This window comes from Psittacula echo, assembly GCF_963264785.1.
Source record: "Psittacula echo genome assembly, chromosome: 22".
Taxonomy (NCBI): domain Eukaryota; kingdom Metazoa; phylum Chordata; class Aves; order Psittaciformes; family Psittacidae; genus Psittacula; species Psittacula echo.
In genome coordinates this window covers 5,975,442-5,999,752 of record NC_137758.1, presented here as the reverse complement: position 1 = coordinate 5,999,752, position 24,311 = coordinate 5,975,442, and the positions used below count along the sequence as shown (strand labels likewise).

Here is a 24,311-nt window from a genome sequence, read left to right as displayed (position 1 = left end):
CAACTCCTGGCCAGGAGGGAGCTCAGCACAATGTGTCCTCTCATGGCAGGGCTTGGTGGGCCCATACCTTTCCCCTCCATGATTCCAGCTGCCTGCCCAGTGTGTGAGTTGGCAGGTAAGGGAGAAGGAGAAATGGAAGCACTGGAATGGGAATGGGAGCGCTGGGATCTGCTTGTGCCGAACAAGTGGGTTTTGGTGGCCGTGTCCAGTGGGAAGAGGTTGAAGATGCACTGGTGACACCAAGGGGTGACGCAGGTGTGCACGTTACTGGGCACTTCATTCTCTCATCCCTGAGAAATTAGAGAATCCTGGAATGGTTTGGCTTGGAAAGGACCTTAAAGCTCATCCAGCTCCAGTGAACCATGCACAGGACTTTTTAGGTGGGCCTGTTACAGGACAAGGGGTGATGGTTTTAAAGTGAAAGAGAGGGATTCAGTCTGGATGTGAGGAAAAAGTTCTTTACAGTGAGGGTGCTGAGGCGCTGGCCCAGGGTGCCCAGAGAAGCTGTGGCTGCCCCATCCCTGGCAGTGTTCAAGGCCAGGTTGGACACAGGGGCTTGGAGCAAGCTGCTCCCGTGGAAGGGGTCCCTGCCTGTGGCAGGGGTTGGAGCTGGAGGAGCTTTAAGGTTCCTTCCAACACAAACCAATCTGAGATTCTGGGATTCTTATAGGCCTCTTAAGTACTGTAAAGCTGCAATAAGCTCATCAGCTCTCCCATCCCAAGCTCTCCTCCAAGTCACAGCAGGATGGGATGGGATGGGATGGGATGGGATGGGATGGGAAAGCTTCTTTCTCTGCCTGTGATGGATCAGGTTGAAGTTGTGAACCTTGTTCCCACTGCACAGCTGAACCTGTGACTGCATCCTGGCATCTCCACCTTCTCCTGATGCTCTGTTCACACCACTGAAGGTGTGGAAGGTACAAAAACACCTCTTCAGCACAGCAGCACCTCAAAATAGCAGCATGTTGGTGCATCACACATCCCCCATCACACCTCACCTGGGGAGACAATGCTGGCCAGGCACTTGAGTGGGGAATAGATCCTGCTGTATGTAGCGTAAGGGATGGGAATGGGCAGAATTCAGCATTCCCTGTGCAAAGGCTACTGGAATGAGGTGCTGCAGCTGTAAGCTGTGCCTTGCTGAGCAAAGAGATGCCTGTGGTTTAGTGGCCTGAACGTTGAGGTCAGATGTGAGCTCTGTTTGTAGCTACTGAGATGAGACTGCTGGAGGAAGCCCTGTGCCTCAGTTTCCTGTCTCTGAAGCAGGGTCAGCACTTTCAGCTGTAGCTTCTTAGAACAAAAGCAGCCTTTCAGTAGGTGTGCAGACAAGACCACGGTGGGTGGTAGAGCTTTTGGGTGTGAGTAAAGGTGGCTGCACTCTGGTGTTACTGAGCTGGAGGTTACCAGCATTAGCCCACAGAAGAAGAGATTCTCCCATGTATGCAGGACTGATAAAAGGCCCACAGGAGTCTCCTCACTGTGTTTGTTAACCTGGGAGGGCACGATGGGTCTGGATGGAGGCTCTGCCACAGCCCAGCTGCCTGATACAGTGTGACTGTCACAGAATCATAGAATCATGGAATAGATTGGGATGGAAGGGACCTTAAAGCTCCTCCAGCTCTAACCCCTGCCACGGGCAGGGACCCCTTCCACTGGAGCAGCTTGCTCCAAGCCCCTGTGTCCAACCTGGCCTTGAACACTGCCAGGGATGGGGCAGCCACAGCTTCTCTGGGCACCCTGGGCCAGCGCCTCAGCACCCTCACAGGGAACAGCTTCTGCCTAAGAGCTCATCTCAGTCTCCCCTCGGGCAGGTTAAAGCCATTCCCCTTGGCCTGGCCCTACAGGCCCTTGTCCCAAGCCCCTCTCCAGGTTTCCTGCAGCCCCTTCAGGCACTGGAGCTGCTCTCAGGTCTCCCCTTCAGGAGCCTTCTCTTCTCCAGGCTGCCCCAGCGCAGCTCTCTCAGCCTGGTTCCAGAGCAGAGCTGCTCCAGCCCTCGCAGCATCTCCATGGCCTCCTCTGCCCTCACTCCAACAGCTCCACGTCCCTCTTGTGTTGGGACTGTCACTCACATCATCCATGCAGAGGCCAAATCTGAGCCTTGGCCCTGGCTCTCAGTGTCAAGGCTCTTCAGTGCGTTGCTGAACTTGGCAGAAAGGATTTTTCTCAACGCTGGTGCCTGATCTCTCAGGCCTTTGGGCTGTTGGTTGGAGGTGAGCAGGGCTGTGATCAGTGGTGCCAGCTCCTGCTCATCTCTACTCACTTCATGGAACTTCTAATCAATTTTCTTCACAGCTTTGGGGCTGAATGGCCTCCCAAGGACTTGGATTGTGGAAGTGCTAATTCTCCCAGCACCCTAGGAAGAACAAAGACTGTCATTCTGCTAGCAGCTTCCTTTGCAAAGCCAAAAACAAACCTCCTTCTCCCAGCTGTGACTATATAATGAACAAAAAACCCAAGGTGCAAAACATTTTGTCCCAAATCTTGTTGTTAATGATGCTGATAGAAATGACAGGCTTTGAATAGATAGAAACTGGGCTGTTAGGACCTGGGAGGATGCAGCTGGTGCCTTGTACAATGGGAAATGAGGTGGTTGGCAGCAGAGCAGCCGTGGGGTTACCCATGAGAAATGAAAGATGCTATCAGCTTCCTTCAGTGTTTCCCTATCAGCTGCTGCAGATGGACATATGGAGTTTAACCACCTCCAGATAGCGCAGAGGTTAAATAGACATTTCTCTTAGAGGAGAGCAGTCCTCAGATTGCAATTACGCCTGGGAAGGCACAAAGGCTCCTATCACTGTTCCTGCAGTGGAGAGATTTGCATCTGATTTGAATGCATGTGGCTCTGTAAGAGTCTGGTCGGGAGCTGAAGGTGTCTGGGGGAAGACACAGGGAAATCTGTGAGGTTTTCTGCTCTCTGGAAAACATCTCCCTGTTTGTCACACACACGAGAGCTGAGAGGCGCTGGGGCTCTGTGTGCTACCCCAGAGAAGGCCATGGGGACCATGTGTGGTGGAGGGAGGTGGCTGGATGTGCCGGCGAAGGGACCAGGCTGGTGTCTGTGTGCCATCACAGCCTCCCCGAGGACGGACTGCTGCCAGTGATGGAGAACCATGTCCTGTGGCATCCGTGTTAAAGCAGAGCTAATAGCCAAAGGCAGCAGGAATCCTGGATGAGCTTGTTACTCTCGGCTGAGCTCCATCCCTGGACCCACAAAGGTCGGTCTTTAAGCCACAGAACTGAACCTTCCCATCCACCCAGCGATGGCTAAAATTTGTCTGTTTGCCTCTTTATCTTATCTGCTTATATTTATGGTCAGGTCAGTTTGCAATGAGGAGTGTAAATGACATCCAGAGGATCCTCAGCTCTTCATCCCCATCATCACCCACCTCTGCAGATGGGGCTGGGAGCTGCTGTGGGGGCTTTGTCCTTCAAACCCCACACCTCACACAAGTTTCAGTCTCCAAACCCAAGGAAAACCAAAAGGACCGCGTGAGATTGTGAGTTTGAAGCCAGGATTTTAACACATCACCTGGGTATATGCCTGCATAAAGCACAAGCCTAATCCTTGGCTTTCCTAGACAGGGAGTGCAGGAGAGGCACGAGGTCAGCAGAGCAGTATAAATAGAGCAACACAGAGATTATTAGGTAAAATGGAGAGAGTGGGGATTAGAGCAAGAACCAGACAGGATTTGGTCACTGCTGAGTTTGCTCTGCTTGGCTAATGCACAGAAGAGCAGTGCAGCATCTTTGTGGGATATATCAAAAGTAACAGCTTCAGCATCAAACAGAATTGAAGCAGGCAAATAAAATTGAATCAACAGCTTTGGCCAGCTGCACTCCTTCTCTCTTTCCACCACCTGGTCCCATCTAGTGTTAAAATAGGGTAAGAAACCAACTCTTTGACCTCTGATGGCTGAGCTCGATTGCAGTGTTTGCTCCAGGATGGTGCTGAGGACCCTGGTGCAGTGTCTGCCTTGGCTGAGTCATGGAGATAAAGGTTTCTTCCTAAGAAGAATTATACTATGATTCAAACTCTGCATCTCAAAAAGAGTTAATACAAAGTCATGGGTCTGTATGTGATAGGCTCAAGTGCTAAATGACAGGGGGATGCTCCTCATCTTCTCTCCTTTTAAATGATGGCTCCATTTCCATTATGGTTTTGAGCTGGAGCCCTAAAATTTGCAGTTCAGAGGCTCCTGCAGCAGTTGAAGAGCTCTTCATGGGAGCGTCTGTAGGATGTAGCTCAATAAAATCAGCCATGGTATAAAGAGGGAATGGAAAAAGTAGTGGCAATTCTGCACTGATTTGAGGTACAACGTTAAAGATCTCCCCTGGCTGCTCTGCAAACCAGGCTTGATGTGGGAATGACAGGGCAAGAAGTAGTTTTATGTCAAATCCAATGGAAAACCTTCCTGCTGGCCTTTCAATCTGGGTTAGTGCTAACATCAAACCAGACGTGAGGAAGCCCGGATCATTTGCTTAGACTCTTTGTCAAACCAGAAAGGGTTTAGCCTGTGCTGCAGGAACACAGTCTGGGGCCATTTCCCAAGAGGTGGCTGAGCTTGAGCTCTTCCTATTTCAGCCTTTTACCAGGGGCAGGAGTTTTTAGCAGCATGAAGCTCTTTTTGGGTGCTTTAATAGCTATGGAGGAGGGATAGCTGGGAATAAGGTCAACTTCCCCAGCAAGGGAGAGGACATTGATTTGTGTTGGTAGGGGGGTATGGAAGGATTGGCTCTCCTTAGAAAAGGGTTTATAATCATCTTCACTTAGAGCCAAGCACATGCAGCTGGGACCTGGCTTCTCCCAAGAGCCATGATTTGGGGAGGATTCAGGGTAAATGAGAAGCAGGGGCTGAAATCTGCCTTGACCACCCCATCCTTTAACTTAAAACAACCCCAAACCCACATGCTGGGGAGGTGATGGAATATTCCCACCACCCATCCTTTTCCTTCTGCCTTTCCTAGTGCCTGGAGCAGGCACATGCTCCTTGTCATACCAAGAGGGTGTCCCCACTGTGGGTGGCTGTGTCCCCTGCCCTGTCCCACCATCCCTGTGCCATGTCCTGTGACTGTGTGCTGGGCAGCTTGCTGGGGACACATGGGACACATAGGATACATGGGATACATGGGACACATGGGACAATGGGAAGCTGTTCAGAGGCTGCACGCAGATCCTGGGATCACGCTGCCTCTGTGGCTCAGCATGATGAGGAGGCTTAATGAAGCCGTCAGGAGATGTGTTGGGTATCCCCGAGCGCAGGATTTGGCCCAGATAATCCATCTGCTGATGAACACGTTGCAGCACAGCCCTCAGTAAATGAAGAACAGTGTGTCAGCGGTGGAGCCTCCCTGGAGGCTCCGTGTCCTACATAGCCACAGAATGGCAGGAGGAGGTTACGTGGCAACCCATAAACCTGCTCCCATTCTGGGTCACTCGGGGGGACACGCTGGAGCCACTGAAGATGCATCGATCTGGCACTGCCTGGGTTTGGTTTTCAGTCAGTGTCAGCATTGTGGCCCTGAAATGGGCTGTGTGTGTCCATGGAGCAGCTCCTCGGGTCCCCCCTGCGTGCAGCTTGCAAAATATTAATAAAGAGCTGTCACTGGAGCACATGAATTTCTAACAGGATGCACGATCCCCACTTCCCTGTGTCCCAGTTCTCCTCCGTGCCACGCGTGTGCAGGCACACACGCTCCCTCGCTGGCTCAGCTCACCAAGAGCAGCATCTTCCATCCGAACTCTGATCTCACTTGAGGTGCTCTGAGTCCTCTGTTTTCACTGAAGATGAAAAATCTGTGTTTGCAGAATGTAGAATCATAGAACCATAGAACAGTCAGGGTTAGAAAGCCCCTTAAGATCATCCAGTTCCAACCCCCCTGCCATGGGCAAGGACACCTCCCACTAAACCGTGCCATGCAAAGCTCTGTCCAACCTGGCCTTGAACACCACCAGGAATGGAGCATTCACAACTGCTCTGGGCAACCCATTCCAGTGCCTCAGCACCCTCACAGTAAAGATCTTCCTCCTTAGATCCAATCTAAACTTCTTCTGTTTAAGTTTGAACCCGTTACCCCTTGTCCTATAACCACAGACCCAAATGAAGAGTCCATCCCCAGCATCCTTATAGGCCCCCTTCAGACACTGGAAGCTGCTCTGAGGTCTCCACGTAGCTTCTCTTCTCCAGGCTGAACAGCCCCAACTTTCTCAGCCTGTCTTCATATGGGAGGTGCACATCCCTCAGGCCAGGCTGGAGGGACACCTTCCACTGGGGCAGCTTGCTCCAAGCCCCTGTGTCCAACCTGGCCTTGAGCACTGCCAGGGATGGGGCAGCCACAGCTTCTCTGGGCACCCTGGGCCAGCGCCTCAGCACCCTCACAGGGAAGAGCTTCTGCCTAAGAGCTCATCTCAGTCTCCCCTCTGGCAGGTTCAAGCCATTCCCCTTGGCCTGTCCCTACAGGCCCTTGTCCAAAGCCCCTCTCCAGCTTGTTTTTCCTGAAGTGCTCCAGCTAAGTTGGACTTCCCAGCCCTCCCAGCTGTGCCTGTATCCCATGGGGCACCCACTTGGCTCCGATGTGTATCTGGGACCTCTTCAAAGGAACAGGAGGAAACGGGTGCTCTCAGCCCAGCACACTCCCTATAGACTCCTCTTTTAATCCAGATGTTTGAACAAAGCAGCGTGTTTGGAGACTTGGAATGTAACTTGGAGCAGCAGGATGCCAGAAGCCCCACTTGACCCATCCCATGGCTGCAGTGGCTCTATCAGCCAGGGTTTGCAAGAGTCTCTCTGCACTTTCCCACAGGACACCCTCTTAGTCATCCCTAATTATCCAGCTCTAGTTGAGCAAAGCCTTGTCTCTGCCTTGCTTTTTGCTTTGTTAGCCTGAAACCCTGTATTTAAATGTGAAGGGGTGGGAGGCACTGCTAATCCCAGCTGGATGATTCCTAACGTGCACAGAGGTAGCAGACAGCTGCTTGAGAACCTGCTCTTACCTTCCTCTGCTGGTTTGGGTGCATAAAGCCTGACTTAAGCGTAGCTTATGCCAGGCTCTGCCTCACTCCACGCTCTTGGACAGCAGCCGGGTGCTTTCTGCTAAGTTGTGTCATCGTGTGCTGGATTCATGGCATGTGTAGGGATTTCTGTGAAGCCTTTTGGGATTTAGAGGCTTCACTTTCACCCCAATCCTGCTATGGGTTGCCCATCTCACTTAAAGTGACTCATCTGATGCCTCTTCCCCCATCTCACTGGTTTAAGCCTGTTAAACTGTGTGATATTTGGGGGACAGGGAGGTATTGTGTCTCAGGAGAGAGGGATGACATTGCTGCAGTAGCTCATATGCCATAGTGGCAAAGGGGCTTTTATAGGGGTAAGTTTAGAAGAAACTAGAGCCTTGGGCAGCACGGTCTGTGTGAGGCATCCCTGCCCATGGCAGGGGGTTGGAACTGGATGACCTTAAGGTCCTTTCCAGACCAAACCATTCCATGATTCTATGATTCTATGTGGGGCTGTTGCTTTAGTAGGAAGAGAGACAAAGACACGATACAGTCAGGGACACCAACAGCAATCCCGGACAAGACCTTGTCTCTCTCACTTGTGAGATACAAGCACCACACATGCCATTTTGATATGAGAGTCCAGAGCCCCAGAGACCCAAATCCCTGATCCAAGGCCACATGAAAGGCAATGGCAGAGGCTTCAAGACTTCCTCCAGCCTATTCATAGAATCCCAGACTGGTTTAGGTTGGAAGGGACCTTAAAGCTCCTCCAGCTCCAACCCCTGCCACGGGCAGGGACCCCTTCCACTGGAGCAGCTTGCTCCAAGCCCCTGTGTCCAACCTGGCCTTGAACACTGCCAGGGATGGGGCAGCCACAGCTTCTCTGGGTAATGCCCACCCTCAGCTCATCTTCATCACGGGCTCCCTCTCCATCCCCTTCATTTGAGCATGAGAGGCTTAGCCTTGCCTTGTAATCCTGATTTGGAGTTTCATTATGAATTACTCGAGTCTCCTGTGCTGTTTTAAATGGATTCGTTATGCCAAGCACTTGCCAAATGCATAATGAGGGGCTAAATCGGGCTGTATGTAACACGGCAGTGATAGAATTATTCCTCACACTCACGCTCTGATAAATGCCTCAGTTATTGCTGTCACTTGTGTTTTGGGACCTTCCCGCACACACACACAAAACCCATCAGAGGCACTTCATGGTTTCCAGCCTCCGCCCTGTTATTTATTATTATTATTATTATAAAGTTGCTATTTTCAGCTCCTTCATTCACAAGTGTGAGGCTGAGACTTCACCCCGCAGGGATTTGGATTAATGAGACTTGGAGCAGCTTTCAGGGGGGCATCACTGCTCCATCTCCTCCAATCCATTCACAAAGTCTGTGTGGTAGCTCTTAAAGACCGGCAGCAGAAAGGAAAGTGAATCACATGAAGGGGCTGTAAAGCCACAGCCCATCGAAGAGAGCTGGAAAGTCTTCAAGCAACCAGTGGAAAAAGCTTTTAGCTCTTTCTAACAAATGTTAGGAATCCAGCCACAGTCCCGATGGGCTCTAAAATGCCATTAGGGTGGTGTAAATAATCACGTCTTCCCTGGATTTCAGGGCACTTCATGACGGAAGGTTGCTACCTGCAACCCATTGTACAGATGGGGAGACTGAGGCACCATTCCCCAGGGGCATCACAAAGCCTCAGTGACAGGGATGAGAGGATGTGGGATTTAGTCCTCCCCCACCCATTTTGTGTGTCACCTTGGGAAATAGTCCCCAAGTCATCTCTCTAATGGACTAACGAAGGATGGGTTAAGCCAGACCCAGATGTGGGCACTGGGTCAAGTGCAAACTTTGGTGCTCAAAAGCCCCTTTTATCTCTTTGTGTCGGAGATAAGATGAGCAGAGATTGGCCTCGGCTCCAAACCTCAGTCTCTTGTGCAGGCTGCAGTGAGCTGGGTGATGCTGGTTGCTGTGAGCTCCCTCATGACGAAATGTCCGTGCAGGGCAGTGCCCTGTCTGCAGAGCTACTGCTGACACTGGAGCTGGGAGCCACTGTGAATCATCCTCATTAAACAGCATTTCCAGTTCAGCTCTGCAGAGATGCCTCGCGCAGCCTTTGCTGCCATAACGGAGCTATTAAAAGCTTAAAGCTCCTCCAGCTCCAACCCCTGCCACGGGCAGGGACCCCTTCCACTGGAGCAGCTTGCTCCAAGCCCCTGTGTCCAACCTGGCCTTGAACACTGCCAGGGATGGGGCAGCCACAGCTTCTCTGGGCACCCTGGGCCAGCACCTCAGCACCCTCACAGGGAAGAGCTTCTGCCTAAGAGCTCATCTCAGTCTCCCCTCTGGCAGGTTAAAGCCATTCCCCTTGTCCTGTCCCTACAGGCCCTTGTCCCAAGCCCCTCTCCAGCTTTCCGGCAGCCCCTTTAGGCACTGGAGCTGCTCTCAGGTCTCCCCTTCAGGAGCCTTCTCTTCTCCAGGCTGCCCCAGCCCAGCTCTCTCAGCCTGGCTCCAGAGCAGAGCTGCTCCAGCCCTCGCAGCATCTCCGTGGCCTCCTCTGGCCTCGCTCCAGCAGCTCCACGTCCCTCTTGTGCTGCTGCCCCAGAGCTGGATCAGGGCTGCAGGGGGGGCTCCCCAGAGCGCAGCAGAGGGGCAGGATCCCCTCCCTGCTCTGCTGCTCACGCTCTGGGGGTGCAGCCCAGGCAGGTACAGTCCAAAACCCTGTTGTAGAGGACATGGGGTCACATAAACATTTTCTCACTCATATCCCATGCTGGGATCAGGAGACGCAGGTTGGGTCTGCCCCAGCATCTCCATGGCATGCTGGGGCTGGAGGGACCTGTCCTTCTGGCACAGAGACTCCTAGGGAAGCTTATCTATAGGTGATGGCTGTCACTTGAACGGGGTGATTTGGGGAGAAAGGTGTGTGTAGGGTATGAGTAGGGTCTATATGACCAACAGAGCTTCTTCACTATCCCACTGTTTCCCCAGACCCACATTATCCACATGCCTTGGCTCTGACACTGTTGGACTCCTGCTGTGCTGAACATGGTTGTGTGTGTTACGGAAAGTGGAGGGTTTCGCAGGATTTCCCTGTTGGATTCTGGCTTAGGATAAGTGTTGAGCAAGGAGGGATCTTTGGGGCTGGTTTTCTCTAGCAGGCTCTGCCACCCTCGTGCATTTCCCAGCTGTGACTCACATCTCCGCTCTTCCCCCTCTCTGAAACCATCAGGCACCTCATGAGGAAGATAACAATAATAGTGTCTTGTGCAGGGATTTTGCTGGCTCTGCTCTGCACGAGGGCTGGAAACTCACCCTCTGAGTGAAAGGTGATGCTCTTCCATCACTGGGGGAGTCAGGAGGAGAGGGAACCCAGCCTGGACTTGACCATGTCTGGCAAGACCATTTGGGTATCGGGGGTACCTCAATGCACTCCTCATGATGGACCAAAGGGGCGCACCAAAAGCAGGAATAAATCCTGGCAGTTGAAAAGCATCACTAAATTCACTGTTAATTTGAGGGTGTCACGTAGCTTTGTTCCCAGCTGCAGAAGCGTGTCCTGGTGGGGACCCCTGTGACACCTCAGCTCCTTCCCTGCTTTTTCCCCCTTGGAATGCTGGAAGGAGCCTTGGGTCCTGCTCCCACCAGCACCTCCATGCTCTGCCTGTGCTGTTCCCATCACTCTGCAGCCAAAATGACCTTACCAGAAGCAAAAGCTGTGAGAAAAAGGCAAAGGCAACTGATTTCCTCTCCGGCTGATCTGGATCTCATTTTGTGCTTCCCCAAGAGAAGAAGGGGAACAAAACAGCAGAGAAAGCACAAGATTTGCATTAAAAAAGAAAGCAAGCAGCAGGCAAAGAACTAAAGTCAAAGGAAAGAAGAAGCTTTGTCATTTTGGACAGAATTCTTCTTTCAAGAGGGTCTTCTCAAGCTTCCTCCCCTTTCTTGCCATCTCTGGTCATAATTCAGTGATTCATATACACCCTTCTCAGGAGTCATTTCTCTTTGTAATGACTTCAGTGAATTCATGTTAGGGTCTGCCTTTGGGCTCTGCCTTTGGAGCGGGAAGGAATTAAACTTTGCCTTGATATTCACTGAGATTTTCTTTCATGTGTTCAGTTCTAACTGAGGGTTCTTCATGGTTATTTGAAAGGGGAAGGTTAGAGGCAGGGAATAGCAGGACTCCTCCAGCACTGCTCTTTGTGAAGGGTGAGCTGCAAAAGCAAAGCAGGCAGTGAGTCAGCATCATCTCTGCCGGTAGCAGAGCTGTTGCTGGGGTTACTGTCACAGGTGACAGAGCGCATCAGCCTTCCTGGTGTCCCCACGCTGAGCCAGGACCTGCTATCCCTGTTACATCAATGGAAACAATAGAGCCGGGCTCTAGGAATCCCCGCCACCCTGCAAGGAAATCACCCCCAAATGGGTTATATTGGTCATGGGGGGCTTAGGGAGACAAAGAAGAACGTGGTGACTTTTACTTTTGCTTTGCAGGTTGCATAAGACAAGTCATTTGAGAGCATCCTGGGTTAGTTCTTAGCAGATCTCTTTCGTTATTACTAGTTCTTGCCAAAAAGGAGGTTGGTCAGCAGAATGAAGCAGGTTCCTGTGGCACCCATGGGTGTTATTCTGGCACCACTGCTTCACCAGCACCCACAACTGCACCCCTGGTCCTGAGGAGAGGGCTTAAGAAGACAGAGAAGTGACTCATCTGCTCCCTCTCACCCTGTTTTTGGTGCATTCCTCCTTCCAAACATCGCATAATATGAGGCAATTTCCGAGCAGGGTTTCTCAGGAACGTGCTGTGCAAGAAGGGGGATCCCAGAGGGGAAATGCTGCAGCTAAAAAGGAGGAAACCTGCTTAAAACCAGTCACAGGGTTGAGCTGCAGAGCTGGGGGCTCTCAACTCCCCAGCAGACCCCCCATGATGCTGCACTCATTCCTTTGCTCCAAACATTTGCTGGTTTAGGTTTTCCACTGGAGAGGAAGCCTTTCCCTCACTCTTTACCTGCAGGCTCTGCAGATCCAGCAGCATCCAGATGTTCCAGCTAAACGCGGATCCACCGCATCCAGATGTTCCAGCTAAACCCAAACTCTCTGCCTGTGCTTAAAACCTGCAAGCTCTGCACAAATGCATCTCCTCTGCGGAAAATGACCCCCCCAAAGCAACGTTACAGCAGAGGAGGGGCTGTTTAGAACAAACCAGTTCCCAGCACTGGTGATCGAGGGTTACACTCATTGAGGACACACAGAAGGGACTTCAAGCAGGAGAGAGTTTCCCCTGGATTGCCAGCTAGAAAGTGAATTATGAAAATATTAGCACTTAGAATCACAGAATCAGGGAATGGTTTGTGTTGGAAGGGACCTTAAAGCTCATCCACTTCCAACCCCTGCCACGGGCAGGGACCCCTTCCACTAGAGCAGCTTGCTCCAAGCCCCTGTGTCCAACCTGGCCTTGAGCACTGCCAGGGATGGGGCATTGGGGTTTTTGTTCCAAAGCACTGTATTAACTTAGAGCAGGAAGCCAGAGCTGCAGTGATGTGTTTTGCCTGGTGACTTGTGCAAGTTTAATCCTTTACTTAGCCATTCCCTTTGAGACTGAAAGCCTGAGGACCCTGTCACTGAGGGATCCAACCCACTGAAGCATCCTTGTAATGTGCAGCCAGGCAGGAGTCACCTTGTGTCTTTCCATGTTGAGCTACAAAAGGGGGTTCCTGTTCTCTCTCAGCCCTTCCCCACCCTGTGTGCTCCCCATTTTAACCATCAGCAGTTTCCTATCAGGCAAAACAGGTCGCGTGCTTTTGGTGGAACCCAGAGATCTTCCTCAGTTTCTATTTTAGGGGCTGTGGGTGTTCAAAGCTGCATTGGGCTTCCCTAATCCTGCTATCCCTTAGGAGACAGGGATGCTCGGGGGACAAGTGTGGCTCTCCAGGAGCTGGCTTCTCCCCAAGCTGAATGTGTGTTTGCATTAAGCTGCTTTACTTGTGCAAGCTCCTTTTTGACACCAAACTTGCTAAATGTTGGCTCTTTCCAACGATCCCAAAGCTGTGTGTCGATGGAAGTCATGTCCCACTTGAATACATGATGGCAATGCCTCATCCCCTGTTATGTGCTCCCGGGCTTCAACTCCTGCAAGCTTAGATTTCATCTCTGTCCTCTCTAACATGATGTTCACTGAACCAGCACATGAAAAGTCATGGCAAAATTGGGAGGATTGGGGAAAGGCAGGGCAATGCAAGAGACAAAACACAGTTTGAAAGTCCCTGTTAGCTTTCCCAGCAGCACAGCACTGCACAGGGAGCCTGTGCTCCCGTGAGACAGCTCCGTGCCCTCCATAAACCTCCTCCTTGCCTGGCTCCCACTGATCTCATTGCTGGTGCCCGGTGCCAGGGCAGGGGAGGGTTGAAACCGGCTCCATCCCAGCACAAGAAAACCACTTCATTTCTGTGCTGCAGCTTTGGTTTTGGAATAGAAGTGGCTAAAGGTGGAATGTGCATGTTTTAAAATCAACCTTTGAGCCTGCGCAAGGGGTGCTTTGTGGCACAGGGTAACTTTGAGATTCCCCAGTGTTTCTATGCAAAGCAAAGTCAGGGTTGTTTGTGCCGCTGAAGGGGATTTGGCACCAATTCACCCTGGATATCTTGAGCATCCTCTGAAAATTCAGCTGTTGGGAAGAGACTGATCATGTATTTTAGGACAAAGTGCTCCGACCGCATTGATTTACACAGCAAGTGGTTGCTGGGTTTGGTTGTAGGGGCTGATATCCAGAGTTCTCACTGCCATGGGGTGGCATTGCCACTCGCTCGGCTCCAGGAGGCTGGGAAGGCTGTGCCCATTCTCCTGGGTGACTGTCACCAGCCCCAGTGAGGAATGACATCCATGGAATAAATTATTCAGGGGGGGAGCAGTCACCTCTCACCTGCACAATGCATTTTACTTCTAGAAAGTGGGGGGTTGTGTCCTTATGACTCAGCACCCAAACGCTCCCCTGCTTTCCTTCTCTCCATTACTGAAATGCAGGACATCTTCCACTCCTGTGGACACTTTCACCTTCCTAATGAAAACACAGTAACATTGCCCTGTTGTCTCCCTGGGTTTGTGGTTAAACTGCTTTGTCAATGTAACCTTATCACTTAATGAGCAACTAATGCTGTGCAACAGGAGCTGCAGGAGAACTCGCTGGGTATCATTTCACTGACATTGTGAAGCCATTGGAACATGATCCCTATTCCACTGGAATGTGCTTTAACATTGCTTGGCCACCATAATCCCACCCAGTTAATCACATTTTTAGGATATTAAAATAGGTCTCACTATAGCCTGAGTTGTAACTCCTCCATCCCCAAAGAGTTGCATGGGATTTAGCTCTATTAAAGCCAATAGTGACTGGGTGAAATAACAGCAATACAAAGCAACTTGGCTGGTCTTTTTTAGCCACCAAACCTTGTTCCTCAGTGGCCAAGTAGGAACATTGCTAAATCCACAGCAAGAAACATGAGAAATAGCTTCTGTTATTTTGGGTGAGCAGTTCAATTCTCACTTCCCCATCTATTAACCACAATGGCTGTTCTCGAAAGATGTGCTGCCTTTAGGAACTGGACTGCAGCAGGCAGACAGGATCCCAGGGTGTCTGGGTTCCTGTTGTGCTTGGTGCTGCATACCCTGTTAAGGAGAGGCATCAGTTATCCCTATGGAGCTCTCAGCGATGCTCTGTACCTGTGCTGAGGGCTGAGCAAGCTGCAGTGTTTAGACAGCGTTCAATTTTCCTCCCTCTTCCAAATTTCAGTGTTTTTCTCATTTTCTGCTGCCGTGAGCACAGCACAAGGCTTCTGGTGCAGGATTTAAATAGACTCAAGGTGGGAGGCGAGAAATATTCCCTTAATGTAGAGAGAAACTGAGGCACGAAGAGATTGAAGGATTCACTCCACGACTGAGTTACATGCGGAGCCTGACTAACAGAGGGACAGGAATGCTGTGTGCTCTAGAGCTGGAGCACTAGATTCATGCTGGGCAATGAAGATGCAGGTCCCATCCCTCCTTCTGCCTTCATGGGTGGCACTGGTGGAGAATTTGTCTTATACCAGCTGTTATCCCAGAGCTTTCATGGCTTATAGAGGAGATGGAATGCCAGATTTCTGGGAATGGGGTCAGTGACCCCATCCTGGTGTACACTGGGATAACATCACAGCTCTCCTGGAAGGATGTGAGCCTCAGGGACTGTGGGATGCTCCCATCTCCTGTCTCCGTGAAGGAGAAGGTGAGGATGGCAGGGCTGCTCAGGCTGAGCCTGAAGTTTTGTTGTTTGAATTATTCCCCAGTTGCTAAGCAAATATTCCTAATTAACTCAGGGATAATCTGCTGGGGAAGGACCAGTTGAAGGCTCAGGGAGGGCTGAAGGTGGCTGAAGCAACCAAAACAGAGCAGGGTTAGAAAATCCATCCACGTGTTTTAGCTGTGTAAGGTACATTTTAGCGGTAGAGGCTCCAAGTTAGTATTGCGAAGTTGGGCTGATGCTGAACTCTCTGAGACCAGCATTCCTGCCTGCAAAGGCTCTGGGCAGTGATCAGTGACCCAAGTGACAACCTGGAGCCTGGACCTGTAGTGTTTGTCTATGGTATGAGTAGCAGAGGTAGAGCTCATATTTCTCATGCCATGAGAAACCCTGTTAGTGGGTTAATGCTGTGCTGCCTGTATGGAGCAGTTGGGGCTTTGTGTGTTCCCTGCCATGGGAGGAGAGACAATGCATTTACAGTACATTAAGGTATTACTGTCACAACCTCTGAGCTGAGAGGTTTCTGATCCTCCGAAATGAGGAGGAACAGATTTGTCCCAGATTTCTCAATGGAGGCAGGTTCCCATTCAAGCAGGAGGAGGGAAGAGCAGGGCAGATGTTGCTGCTGCAGCCCCAGGTGCTGAACCCCTCTGCTCACCCGCCTGGTGCTAATGGGGGACAAGGAGAGGTTTGGTGGGAGATGGACAACCCCAAAAGGCTGCTTGAGAAGCAATGGGGGTCAGCAAGAGGGAGGTGAGATGTCAAGGAGGAAGCAGGGTGCTAAAGCAGCCCAGTGCCAGGGAATAGCTGGGGGTTGGGTCGAAGATCCTGAGCTGTTTGCGTTTTCAAACTTAAATGGGGGAGATTTAGGTTAGATCTAAGGCAGAAGCTCTTCCCTGTGAGGGTGCTGAGGCGCTGGCACAGGGTGCCCAGAGAAGCTGTGGCTGCCCCATCCCTGGCAGTGTTCAAGGCCAGGTTGGACACAGGGGCTTGGAGCAAGCTGCTCCAGTGGAAGGGGTCCCTGCCCGTGGCAGGGGTTGGAGCTGGAGGAGCTTTGAGGTCCCTTCCAACACAAATCATTCCATGACTCTGCTATTCTATGTCTTGTGCTGCCTTGTCCCCCTTGGGAGGGATGCTGGGGGGGACCCCTTATAGTTCAGGTCTGGCTGTGGGAAGAAGGAAGCTATGTGTTCCTTCTGCTTGGAAATCCATCCTGAGAAGGCCATTAAAGAGGAAAAAGAGTGATGTTTGTTCTGCTCCTTTGTACAAACTGCATCTGATGTTACAAGTCATCGCCTAGAGCATTGCACAAGGGGGTTTCTTAAATGGCTGTTAGGAATGAAATCACATTTGGTGAGACCAGATGCAGCAGGAGACCTGGATAGAAAAGCAGAGGGAATCAGGCAGTGAGAGGACTGGGACCTGCTGCATTAGATACAACAATTAGGCTGGTGGTGGCTGATGCCATGCAAGAGGTGATGCTGTTGCTGTACCCCCAATACTGAACCAAACCTTGGCTCATGACAGGACCTCACGAGAAGGAAGCAGCTGAGGGGACTTCACTAGGGAGGAGGTGATGCTGCTGGCCTGACGCAGATTGGCTGGCTTTGATGGGATCATGGGAAGCAGCAGAGGAGCAAACAGGGCCAGTGCCTGGGGCCAACGGGCTGTAGCCCCTGGAGAAATCCTTTGAGGCAATGAGATGCCAAACCAAAGCTGCACAGAGCTCAATGGTTATTGTGCTGTGCTGCAGCTGATGGGGGTAGGGGCTTAATCCTCCTCCTGGTTTTAAGGCAAGGGCTTTTCCTAGCGGCATGACAGAGGTTTGTGGCTCTGTTTCTGAAGAGTGCCCCTGACTGAGATCCAAACTGTTGCCATTATGGAAGTTGCCTCCAGCCTTTTGTCATCACTAGATGTTTATGGTTGAAAGCAGCCGTGTTTGTTTGCCTTAGACCAGAGGACAGTGATTTATTGGCAGGAAACCTGGCAAAGAGATGAGCCAGACAAGTTTTCAACTGCTACACACGTGGATGTAGTGAGATGATGGCTGTTTCATGGTTATAAAACCTGCGGGAGATAGGGCCTCACACTTGGATGTGAACTGTTGCTTCCAGGCATTTTTCTCAACCTGCAAGCACCAGGGGCAGCTCAAGGGTTAATCATAGAATCCCAGAATCCCAGATTGGTTTGGGTTGAAGGGACCTTAAAGCTCCTCCAGCTCCAACCCCTGCCACGGGCAGGGACCCCTTCCACTGGAGCAGCTTGCTCCAAGCCCCTGTGTCCAACCTGGCCTTGAACACTGCCAGGGATGGGGCAGCCACAGCTTCTCTGGGCACCCTGGGCCAGCGCCTCAGCACCCTCACAGGGAAGAACTTGTGCCTAAGAGCTCATCTCAGTCTCCCCTTTTATGTCTGAAAACTTAAACGTCCCCCCTGAGCCTTCTCTTCTCCAGACTGAACCCCCCAGGTCCCTCAGCCCTTCCCCATCACACTGTGCTCCAGGCCCTGCACCAGCTCCAGTGCCCTTCTCTGGCCCTGCTCCAGCCCCTCAATGTCTCTCTTGGAGTGAGGGGCCCAGAGCTGAACACAGGATTCGAGGTGCGGCCTCACCAGTGCCCAGTGCAGGGGCACAATCCCTGCCCTGGCCCTGCTGCCGCACTGGTGCTGATCCAGGCCAGGATGCTGGGGGCTTCCTGACTGCCTGGGCACAAGCTGCTCATGCTCAGCTCCATCAATCAGGACCCCCAGCTCCTTTTTCCAGCCGCTCTTCCCAAGCCTGCAGCGTTGCAGGGGGTTGTTGTGGCTCAAGTGCAGGACCCGGCACTCTGCCTTCTTGAACCTCATCCCATTGGCCACAGCCCATGGATCCAGCCTGTCCAGATCCCTCTGCAGAGCCTTCCTATCAAACAGGAATGGCAGCACGGCCTCTTTCCACCTCTCATGGTCAAGCTCTTTCCCAAAGCCAGGAGCTCCCTGAGCTGCCCAAACCCCACTTGGCATGTGGATGGGCATTAAAGCGCTTCTACTGTTGGGGTGTGAGAAAATGGGGAACCATTGGGGGTGCAGGGATCAGAGGTTGTCCCTGGAGCGCATCTCCAGGGGTGCAGCATTTTCCAGCACTGGCTCTTGCAGAGCCAAAAAACCCCAACCCTTTTGACCAGAATTGAACTATTTCCATCAGAAAAACTGAAGGGAGAAAGCAGCAAAACTCAGAGGCTTTTGGCTTCCTTGCAGGAAGTCTGAAATGCAGGTTTGGGATCAGACTGAAGCTGCCTCGCTCAGGCTGGCTCAGCTTCGCTTCTCATTTCCCAGGGGGATGCACACACACATACGTGTGCAAACACACACATGCACACGCATGTTTACACACACACAGGCATGCAGACACAGGCACATGCTCTGTCTTCTGTACAGCAAACAAATACCCCAGCACCAGTCAAAACACTGATTCAGAGCAACTGTTGATGGCTGTGGCTGTTGCTGCTGCATTCCCTCACCCACAGCCCCATCACGGCTGGAAACTGACTGGAAACCAACAGCAGACACCGAAATTAAGAAGAAAAATCACATTTCCCCTTCCCATGGGAAGGGCAGGAAGCGCTCTTCCCGGGCAGTGGTTCTGCCAGGAATGAAACCTCTGCCTGCTTGCAACGCCCTGAGCGTCAAAGAACGCTCCGGGAGCTTGGCCCTGCGAAGGGCGCTGTAGGGCAGGGTTGGGTGCTGTGGGGCAGCGCTGGGTGCTGTGGGGCAGGTCCGGGTGCTGTGGGGCAGCGCTGGGTGCTGTGGGTGTCTCTGTAGCGGTGACTGATCGGGGCGGTGCCAGCGCTGGGGGCGGACTATTTGAGCGGAGCCTCCGCTCCTCGGAGCCGCGGCCGCTGCCGGAGCACTTGAGCGGCGGCTTCTCGCTCTCCGCCCGCAGGAGGAGGAAGAGGAGGAAGAGGAGGAAGAAGAGGCTTCGCTGCCGCCTCTCCGCTCCTCCGCCCCTCTTCCCCTTCCGCCCCACACCTTTATGGACGAGCGCCGGAGCTTGCTCCACTCTCCGGCTGCCTCCTCCTGCAGCCGCCATCCGCGGGGCGGCTCGACCAGCAGCCACCACAACCTGGGCTACACCGAGCCGCTGCCCCCCCCCGCCCCGCAGCCGGCCCCCGAGCAAGAGGAGGAAGAAGGTGACGAAGGGGAGGAAGGCAGCATGACCGTGGTGGGAGGAGGCGGCGGCGACCCTTTGCTGGAGGAACCGCAGCAGCATCCTCACCCTGCTCTCGGGGGGGACCGCTACGATCACCCCCAGGCTCCGGCCGCCGTCCCCACGGGTCAGCCCGCGGGCGGGGGGGAGCACGAGTGCTGCGAGCGGGTGGTGATCAACATCTCGGGGTTGAGGTTTGAGACCCAGCTGAAGACCCTGGCGCAGTTCCCCGAGACGCTGCTGGGGGACCCTCGGAAGCGGATGCGCTACTTCGACCCCCTGCGCAACGAGTACTTCTTCGACCGAAACCGCCCCAGTTTCGACGCCATCCTCTACTACTACCAGTCGGGTGGGCGCATCCGGAGACCCGTCAACGTCCCCATTGACATCTTCTCCGAGGAGATCCGCTTCTACCAGCTTGGGGAGGAGGCCATGGAGAAGTTCCGGGAGGATGAGGGGTTCATTCGGGAGGAGCAGCGGCCGCTTCCCGATAAGGAGTTTCAACGCCAAGTGTGGCTCCTCTTTGAGTATCCCGAGAGCTCTGGGCCAGCCCGAGGCATTGCTATTGTCTCTGTCCTGGTCATCCTTATCTCTATTGTCATCTTCTGTCTGGAGACCCTGCCAGAGTTCAGGGATGACCACGACTATGAGGCAACTGGGGGGACATTTGGGATGGGTGGTGGTCCTCTCCAACCTGATGTCTTCACCAACTCCTCGTCCTCGGCAACTTCCATGGTGTCATCCTTCACCGACCCTTTCTTTGTGGTGGAGACTTTGTGTATCATCTGGTTCTCCTTCGAGCTGCTGGTCCGTTTCTTTGCCTGCCCTAGCAAGGCCACCTTCTCCAAGAACATCATGAACATCATTGACATTGTGGCCATCATTCCCTACTTCATCACGCTGGGCACTGAGCTGGCTGAGAGGCAAGGCAACGGCCAGCAAGCCATGTCCTTGGCCATCCTCAGAGTCATCCGGCTGGTCAGGGTCTTCCGTATCTTCAAGCTGTCCCGGCACTCCAAGGGGCTGCAGATCCTGGGGCAGACCCTCAAGGCCAGCATGCGGGAGCTGGGCCTGCTCATCTTCTTCCTCTTCATCGGTGTCATCCTCTTCTCCAGCGCCGTCTACTTCGCAGAAGCTGATGACCCCAGTTCAGGTTTCAGTAGCATCCCTGATGCCTTCTGGTGGGCTGTGGTGACCATGACCACAGTGGGCTACGGGGACATGCACCCCATCACCATTGGGGGCAAGATCGTGGGGTCTCTCTGTGCCATTGCTGGGGTACTGACCATCGCCCTTCCCGTGCCTGTCATAGTCTCCAATTTCAACTACTTCTACCACCGGGAGACAGAAGGTGAGGAACAAGCCCAGTACATGCACGTCGGGAGCTGCCAGCACCTCTCCTCCAGCGAGGAGATGAGGAAGGCTCGCAGCAATTCCACCCTCAGCAAGTCCGAGTACATGGTGATCGAGGAAGGGGGGATCAACCACAGTGCATTCAAACAGGCTACCTTTAAAACAGGCAACTGCACAACCACGAACAATCCCAACTGTGTGAACATCAAAAAGATCTTTACGGATGTTTAAAAATCAATACCCCCTCTCCCCTAAACCAAACCCAACCAAACAGCAACAAAATCTGAGGATGAGGTAAAAAAGCAAGCCAACAATAATGATGCAAAGTGACTGTGTCCTCCGTGTCGTGTGGAACATGCACCATCGTTGGTCTCTGTGTGCCCTCGGGTTTAGACGTTAATTTTTTTAGCTCCTTCCTTTCTAAAGAGCCAAATAAAAGATCTCAGATTCTCCGGAGGACGGCGCAAAGGTAAAAAGAGGAGGAAGATGAAGACAAAACCCCCTCGCTGCCCAAACAAGTGGTTGTTCTGCAACGTGTTGCAGAGCTGCTTTTGTTTCCTTGGCTTTGGGGACCTCTTACTTTGCTCCTGGATTTCTCCCCCTCTTTCCCTAAGGCAGCGTGTAGCCGATTTCCCTTCCATCACATAAGCTCACTTGTTGGATTAACAGCCCCGGACTGGGTGAGGAGATGAGGAAAACGTTGCAGAGCGTGCTGGAAGGGGGGGTTGGGAGGAAATGACCGTTTAATTTTACAGAGCCTCTGTTACCACATTGTTAAATGATGCTTCATATCAAAACGTGATGTGCTGTTGCGGGCACATCACAGATTCCCCTTCTCCTTCTTTAGATCGTTTAGGAATTCCTAATCTGATCAGAGACCGAGGGCAGTCACTGCTGATTGAAATAGAGAAAACCAGCCCCCAAACCCTCATTTTCTGTTCTTAATTCCCTTCCCCTGTAACCCTTTGGCATCATTTCATCCAACATCAGATCTGTGGCCATGCAGCGGGTCTGGGTGCAGGGAGGAGGGAGGTGAAAGGGGGTGGTTGCAGGAGCTGATGGTGCACAGGGAGCGATGCTGATGTGGACCAGGGGATGCAGGATCCATGATGGGCTCCTCTGTAGCCTCCAACAACCCAGCTGGAGACAAAGGGATATTTCCTCCTTGTGTTTTGGGTTTGAGAGAGATGCAGCCGCTTATCGCAAGGAGATTAAAGTGGCAAACACGCCTTCCAGCGGAAGTCTCTGATTCGGACAGGAGTGATGCAGTTGCCATGGTGACCCTGGTTTCCTGGGAAACCCCCAAAGGTTGTCATGGCATCCCTTCTCCCATCCCCCTTGGGCCTCGCTCTTCCCACAAAAAAACCTTTCCAGATGGTTCCAGCCCCGTCATCCCGCAGGACACCGCAGCTCGGCCATGCAACGTGACCCCATCCCAGCACTCCATTCCCAGGCCATGGCCACGGTGTGGCTTCCCTCTGCTGAATAAAGCTCCCATAGGCAATAAGCACACTCCAGACCCATCCCTCCCTGCAGAGGAGCTCACACCTTGGCACTGAGATTTGGGGATAGAGCCTCATCTGCAAACACCGAGAACAACCTAGCGCTCACCCTGCACCCATGAACCCTGGTGTATTCCCTAAATCCTGTGTGAAATGGCTCCGAGCAGCCATCAGGAAAGCTCAGCTGAGGAACTCCGTCAGCTTTTGGAAACCAGATGTGTAAAGAGCAGGATGGAAAAGTAACCAAACCCCCGCCGGGATAAACACACCGGCTTCATCCTCACATGTGCGCCAGGGGCCACGGGACATCTGATGGGATCAGGTGAGCTTTGCACGGGGTAGTGTTTAACAGCACCATGAAATAATGTTGATTCTGGGGACAAACCTCGTGCTTTCCACTGCTTACCTTTATTTTTCCACTCCCCCTGCTGCTCTGGGATATTTCTGTGTTAAAGTGGGATAACATCCCCTACCTCCTCTGATTATATTGGCTTTTTTAGTGCTACACACAGGAGGAAAACCCTGCTGCTTTCTTTTTTGTGCAGCTGGATTTCTTCGGTTCTGGTGCTAAAAAGGTTCTTTGCAGCGGTTTAATGCTTCAGTCTGACCCCTGCCGTCGAAGCAGGCTGAAGGCAGCACCTTGGCTCTGGCTCTGCTCTGTTCTGCTGGGGTTTGGGTTAAATAAAACCAGTTTCCCTCAAGGCAGTGTCCTGCACAGGGCTGGTAAATGCCTTACATGAAAAGGGCGATAGCGAGTCAAACCTTTGCCATGTGTGTGGAAAGGGGAATTTGTCCTGAGAGATGCTGGCCATGCCGGAATCAGAGTTTAGTGGGGATTTTATCCACACTTAAAGGATCAGGACAGTTTGTAGTACTCTGCCTTAACCCCAGTTAATAAACCCCTTATAACCAGGGAAAATATCAGAGCAGCCTCTTGGCTAATGGTATGTGACAGTTTTATTTGAATGACTGCAGCTTTCAATGATCTAACAAATGGTCCTTATGAGGGAGATGCTCTGGAGCATTTCAGGAGGTAACAAACCTGGGATCCCTTGTCTGGGATAACTGGGAACACCCCAGAGTGCCTTTTCCCTGCACTGCCAGCAGGCTGAAATGTCATTCCTGCCTACAAGCTTTCACTTTGTATTGTTGTTAAAGCTCTCCCCCAATCCTATTCCTAAAAGGAGGATTTGAGTTTAAAAGCAGTGGAAGCAGCCCCACTTGGGATTGTGTCTGCCTGTTCCCCATGGCAGGAAACCACACGTCCTTCTAGAAGCAGCATGGCAGTTTTTGGTTTCTCTGCCATTTAAAGAAGCAGAAACCTTGCAGGTTGCTTTTTTCTTTCCTGACAAATCCTTGCCTTACTTTGTGGGGACAGAATAATTCCTGACGGATTTGATTGACAATAAAAGATGCTGTTTGGGAGAGGTGGCAAAGAAACCACTTCATCCACTGGAGCAAAATGGCTTAGGGTGACATGTCCCTGCTCATGGCAGGGGGTTGGAACTGGATGATCTTAAGGTCCTTTCCAACCCAAACCAGTCTGGGATTCTGTGATTCCATGAAAAGGCAGTTTTGCTCCAGTGCCAAATGCTGTCACTAAAAACCATGAAGGCACTGCTGCTCTGTCTTCAAGGTAAACCCCAAAACTGGCAGTGGAAACCCAGGGATATCCTTCCCATGGTCTGCCCCATTTCTGTCTGCTTCTTCTCTTTGTGCTGCCCCATTAGGTACCATTCAGTCTGTCAGCCTGTCTTGAACTGCCTCTTGCATGTGCTGTGCCAGGAATTGGAGAGATCACGGAAAGATTGCTCTCTTTGCAGCCAGCTGCTTATTTAACTTCCTTTGCTCTCTTGCAATGTGCCTCCTCTTAGGACCTAGGACTGTTTTAACCATCACTGGGGAGTTAAAGATGAGCCTCAGCCTTTGCATCATGCTGGACTCGACTGTTTCTAATGCGCTTAGAGGGGCAGCATTAGGAGATTAGTGTTAGTGGAGCTGCCTGCCTGCTG

The 24,311-nt window shown here is 52.2% G+C and overlaps 1 protein-coding gene across 1 annotated transcript; it reads left to right on the top strand.

The window, feature by feature from the left end:
- Positions 1 to 19,270: 19,270 nt before the first annotated feature.
- Positions 19,271 to 21,028, top strand: LOC308229156 (potassium voltage-gated channel subfamily A member 3-like; the record flags this gene model as incomplete). Its single annotated transcript, XM_080633000.1, has 1 exon — positions 19,271 to 21,028. One exon carries the CDS (start codon positions 19,271 to 19,273, stop codon positions 21,026 to 21,028), a length of 1,758 nt encoding a protein of 585 aa, XP_080489126.1.
- Between the last annotated feature and the right edge of the window lie 3,283 nt (positions 21,029 to 24,311).